The following is a 5,360-nucleotide window of genomic DNA, read 5'->3' as shown; positions in this document are numbered from 1 at the left end:
CCAGGATGTGACGCTACGCGTCGCTCTGGCAACGGTCCTGTTGCCAGAGCGACGCGTAGCGTCACATCCTGGTGACGGCGGTGCAACGCGTATCGCTGTCCCCCGCGGCAGGGATCCTGTGAAGACGTACGGATCCCCTGCCGCGGCTTGGCAGCCCTAACTGCAGGGAAGAGGTTAAGCACCTGCAATCTTCCCCCCTTCCCCTTCTGTTAAAATCGCAGCCTCAAGCAGTTGGTTTTCACTTTACAAAAACCTTTTGCGGTTTCCTCATACACATTTGCATTTTCCTTATACACATTTGCCCCTTTTAAGACATCCTAATTCTGCATGTTCCAATTTAATTTCTCCAGCAGAATACAATCCCATCGGATTTGTACAATCTACCTCCCCATTTCCTTATCTCCCGGGAATTTCTTTCTTTACTGCACACTCTGTGTTTTCATTCCTTATAAGACTTAATGCATAATTCAGATATCTTTTTGCGAGTGTTCATCTTGCACCTTTTCACATCACAATTTCCTCCCAGCTGTGGTTGCAGCAGCCCTACAACATGAGCCATTGGCTGTGTTTTGTTGGGAGAATGCCCAAATCTTCATATCAGATCAACCTTGCCATGTACTGTTCTTTGTTCATTCTTGCACCACTTAGAGCTTTGTGTGTCTCCCACCTGTCACGCCAGATCTGACAACGACCGTGTCTCTTGCTTGTTCAGTAGCATTGATTCACACTGCTGCAAAGAGCATCGGGTCATCAGGGGCTTCAGCCACCCATGGGATGTCACAGTTGGTGAGATTCTGCAGGTGTCTCATCCTTGCTCTTAAAAACATAAAAAACTGCCTTGCCACAACGGTCCAAAGGTCTGTATTTTGTTAAGCAAGCTTTCATAAGCGGCTGCCTCTATTTCTGGCCAGGTCCTGCTCAAATGGCTGAGGGAGCGCATGGGTAATGAAGAATCCAGACAAGATGGAGATGATGCTTGATTGGTAAGACTGAAAAAAATAAATAAAAATAAATTAGCGTATGGCACCTTGTGTGGAATAGCCAGGAGATCCAGAAAGATCATTTGGCTGCCTGAGGCTGTAGCTCTTTTTTGACCATAAAGTTTCCCCTCGGATGACCGTGGCCCCGCCCCCAGCATGCCCGGCGTCATAACGTAACTTCCTGGTGACACGCACGCCAGGGTGGGGTTCCCCCCAGGGCCCGATCCGCCGGTGGCGTGGAATGGGCCTCTGGGGTGGGGGTTTCCCCGCCCCCCGGGGGGCCTTGGGAAGCCTAACGTAATGTGGTATAAAATCCATATGCACTTGAAGGATATAAATGCTGAACAAGTAGGGTTGCCAGCTCCAGGTTGGGAAATACCTGGAGGTTTTGGGGGTGGAGCCTGAGGAGGGCGGGGTTTGGGGAGGGGAGGGACTCCAGTGGAGTGTAATGGCCTACAGTCTGCCTTCCAAAGCAGCCATTTTCTCCAAGCGGACTGATCTCTGTTGTCTGGAAATTAACTGTAATCTCGGGAGATCCCCAGCCACCACCTGGAGGATGGCAACCCCAACAGCAGATCACAGCAGGGGGCCACATGCAGGTGGACAGCCGCAACTTTTAAAATGCTCTTCCTTCCAACTCTTATCCTTGACACAGAGAGTACTCCGTCTTTCTGTGTTATACCTCTGAGGATGCCAGTCACAGCTGCTGGTGAAATGTCAGGTCCTACGATGCCAAGACCACGGCCACGCATCCCGGAAAATCTACAACAGCTAATCTTACCCTAGTAAAGGTAAAGGTTCCCTTGCTCGAAAGCCAGTTGAATCCGACTCTAGGGTTGCGGTGCTCATCTCTGTTTCCAAGCTGAAGATGTTTCTGTGGTCATGTGGCCAGCATGACTAAATGCCAAGGTGCACAGAACACTGTTACCTTCCCACCAAAGCGGTACCTATTTATCTACTTGCAATTTCTTGCTTTCAAACTGCTAGGTTGGCAGGAGCTGGAACTAGAGATGGGAGCTCACTCCGTCATGCGGCACACTCGGGTCTCGAACTGCTGAACTACAGACCTTCCACAGCCTGCAGTTCCGCATCTTAACCACTTGAGCCATCTTATCCTAGCCTTAGATATTTAAGAAGTTGTGCGGGATATTCTAAAAGATTAGACTGCAACAACTACAATACTCGGAAGGAAGACCGGCTAGATTCAGTGGCGCTTGTTGTTGGGAAAGCGAGCGTATGATTGCAGCTCAAAATGTTGCTCAGGAGAAAAGAATGGGCGTTTTGAAACGCAAGTAATAGTTTTGATTATCTTTTGTTTGCTGCAAAAAGGAAGGGGGGGGAAACTAATCTTTCGCAATCAGCTGTAAATGTTACTTCGTGCAAAGCAGAATAATTATAGGTATGTATTTAATTTACCTGTTTGTTCGTTCTGGTCTAGGAAAATGACTCTGGAGCGAATGTTAAATTATTTAAAAAGAGTGATCATTGGCTAAACATAATAAGGGAGGGTTTATTGTTGCCAGTGTAGCCGTTCATTTGCATAATAGCGGTTATTATAAGTCTCTCTGGTAAAATGGACTAATCACTACCTGAACACAAAGAGGAGAAACTTTTTTAAAAATTGTTGCCACGCTTGTCCTCTAATCCCTGAGTGACACTTTTATGCAACAATTACATTGAAATTCATATTTACAAAATAACAGGTTAGATCCAGGTTAGCTTTTTTTAATTCAGTCCTGCTCAGTTTCCCCTCTTATTACAGCACCTGTCCCATATGCCTTTTGTCTATGAGCATCCCACGATCCCAATCAAACCTCTTTTTTCTTTTTTTGGTGGCCAAAGGGAAACCCTTCCTTCCTTTTTTCACCAACTGTATCCAACCCAGCTTGTTTTTGATCCTGTCTGGTGTAGTGGTTAAGAGTGCGGACTCTAATCTGGGAGAACCGGGTTTGACTCCCCACTCCTCCACGTGCAGCTGCTGGTGTGACCTTGGATCTAAGCTGAGTGAGTGTGAGCTAGCTCACAGTTTTTTAGCCTCTGGCTCACACCTTTTTGTCTTAGCTCAGGAAGGATGGCTCCAGAGCAAACTAATTTATGCAGCAGCCAAATGGCTCACTCACAACTTTAATGCCAATAGCTCACAAAGTAGAATTTTTGCTCACAAGACAAGTTAATTCTTTGTATTTAATGTATTACAATGAAGTTTGAAATTCAATAAACAGATATTTTTAAAAAGTAGAATTTTTGCTCACAAGACTCCACAGCTTAGAGGGAACATTGCTCACAGGGTTCTGTTGTGGGGAGAGGAAGGGAAAGGAGATTGTAAGGCACTCTGAGACTCCAAGTGAAGGTTGGGGTATAAATCTAATCTCCTCCTCCTCCTCCAAAAACAGTAGACAGAAGGACCTCCTCCTTCCCCTTAGGGTGGCCTGTCTGGCATTTCTGGGATGAGGTACCTGAAAAGGTGAGGGGCCCCCCTCCTTGGAGATCATCCGGAAGTGCTACAAGTTCTGCCTGTTTGCCAGGGCTTTTGAGGGGGATTGAATGGCAGGCATCTTTTAAGGCAGGGAATGGGGGAGAGACTTGGGGCTTGCTATTTTATTTTTTGGTTTTAACTGGGTGTGTTTAAAGCCTGCCACGATGCACATAGGACATGAATTACTCCACAGCTCACAGGATCTCGTAAACATATGAAGCTGAATACCATAATAGATTCCCTCCAAAGCACCCTGAGCCAGTGTCCTATGAGCATGGGGAAGGGCTGTGGCTTAGTGGAAGAGCATCTATTTGGCATGCGGAAGGTCCCAAGTTCAATTCCCCAGCATCTCCAGTTAAAAGCATCAGGTGGTAGATGATGTGAAAGACCTCTGCTTGAGAACCTGGAGAGCCACTGCCTGTCCGAACAGACAGTAATGACCACAAGGGACCAATGGTCTAATTCAGTATGGCAGCTTCCTATGTTCACAAATTGCTTTTAATATTAGTTGTTGTGTTGTCTCATCTGAAAAACTGGAGACAAAACATATGCAAACCATCCTCAGTGAGTCCTTGCTCTTGATGGGCTTATAAAACTACACCGATAGGCAAAACCAAACAAGATTTATTCCAGGGCCTTCTATAGAAAACAGAAAGCTTAACTGCCAGAAAACGGTGCTCCAAAGAAAGATACGGGGCTTCTTAAAATTAGGGTTTTTTTCTCCCCCTTTCAGTTCGGTGTGGCACTGAATGATGTCAGCCTCAGAATCATGTGCTGAGAAGAGCTCTCCTTACTTCCTGTCCAGTTTGTCTTCGAAATCTGTGCCAGAAAATGGAGATGCTACGTTCACTTGCGAGATAACTGGTAAGTGATACCATCTAATGTTCAGATCAATGTGCCAGTTTTTTTTTAAATCTGTATCAGAGGTGTCAGACTCATTTGTTATGAGGGCCGGATCTGACATGAATGTCACTTTTCGGGCCGGGCCATGTGTGCCACAAAATGTAACACGAGGTACTAGAGATGCCAAATGGCAATAGCAGGCATGACTGGATTAGGTGTGATATGTAGAGGGGTAGTAGGTGTGGAGATACCAGCACTGGTAATGAGACAGGAAACCTAGGTCTCAATTTGGTACAGGAGGATTCAGTCCAGGAAGATGCAAAGAATAAATGGAAATAAGTGTGAAGAAGTGAGCAGTGACTCACGAAAGCACATACCCTACCACAACTTTTGTTAGTCTTTCTAGTGCAACTGGACTCTTACTTTTTTTTACTGCTATTAGAAACCACAACATTCAAAAACCAGTGGGGAAACACATAGGTGTAAAGTTCGTGGGGGCTGCGGGGCATCAGCCTTCCCAAAATTTTCAGGAAGGTGCTCAGCTTCCACCGGGGGCAACTGGTTCCAGCCACCCTTGCTCCCCCCACCCCATTCTGAAACTATGTTCAGCGGCTGGGTTGGGACCGGGAGGGAGGGAAGTTAGGGCGGGGGCTTGCTTCTTCCTGGAAGTGAAGCCCCACCCTCAGCTCCCAGCAGCCCTTAGTTCTGCCGGGCTGCACGTGGAGTCTGGCTTCCCTGGTTTCCCGCCCGCGCGCACACACACACAAAGGTAGGAAGTGTGCTTGCCCGGGCTCTCCATTACCACTGAGTCCTCAAGGTGCATTCGTTCAACCCGCCTCTCTGCCCCCCTCACCCAGCTACCAGTAAAATCAGCGCGGACTGGGAGGGGAACTTGGCCCGGCGGACTTGCCCTGCCGAAGGGAGCGCCAAAGCTCAAGGGCTGCAGTCCCTCCCACATCCCGGACGGCCTCCACGGCATCTACTCTGCTTCTTGCGCCCGGCTGCTGCCTTCCTCTGATTCCCCTTCACTGCTGCTCTTGCTGCTGCACGCTGGGACCAAG

At 47.7% G+C, this 5,360-nt stretch overlaps 1 protein-coding gene across 1 annotated transcript in view; it reads left to right on the top strand.

Moving 5' to 3' along the window:
• The window catches only part of ALPK2 (alpha kinase 2), a 115,659-nt gene that overhangs the window by 11,383 nt on the left and 98,916 nt on the right, over positions 1 to 5,360 (top strand). Inside the window, exon 2 of the mRNA XM_015416890.1 lies at positions 4,190 to 4,320. Within this exon, the coding sequence (XP_015272376.1) occupies positions 4,206 to 4,320 (115 nt within the window). The 5' untranslated portion in view covers positions 4,190 to 4,205. The remainder of the gene's footprint in view (positions 1 to 4,189; positions 4,321 to 5,360) is intronic.

This window comes from Gekko japonicus, unplaced genomic scaffold, assembly GCF_001447785.1.
Source record: "Gekko japonicus isolate JY-2015 unplaced genomic scaffold, Gekko_japonicus_V1.1 scaffold278, whole genome shotgun sequence".
NCBI lineage: Eukaryota > Metazoa > Chordata > Lepidosauria > Squamata > Gekkonidae > Gekko > Gekko japonicus.
This window is presented reverse-complemented; position numbering and strand designations above follow the sequence as displayed.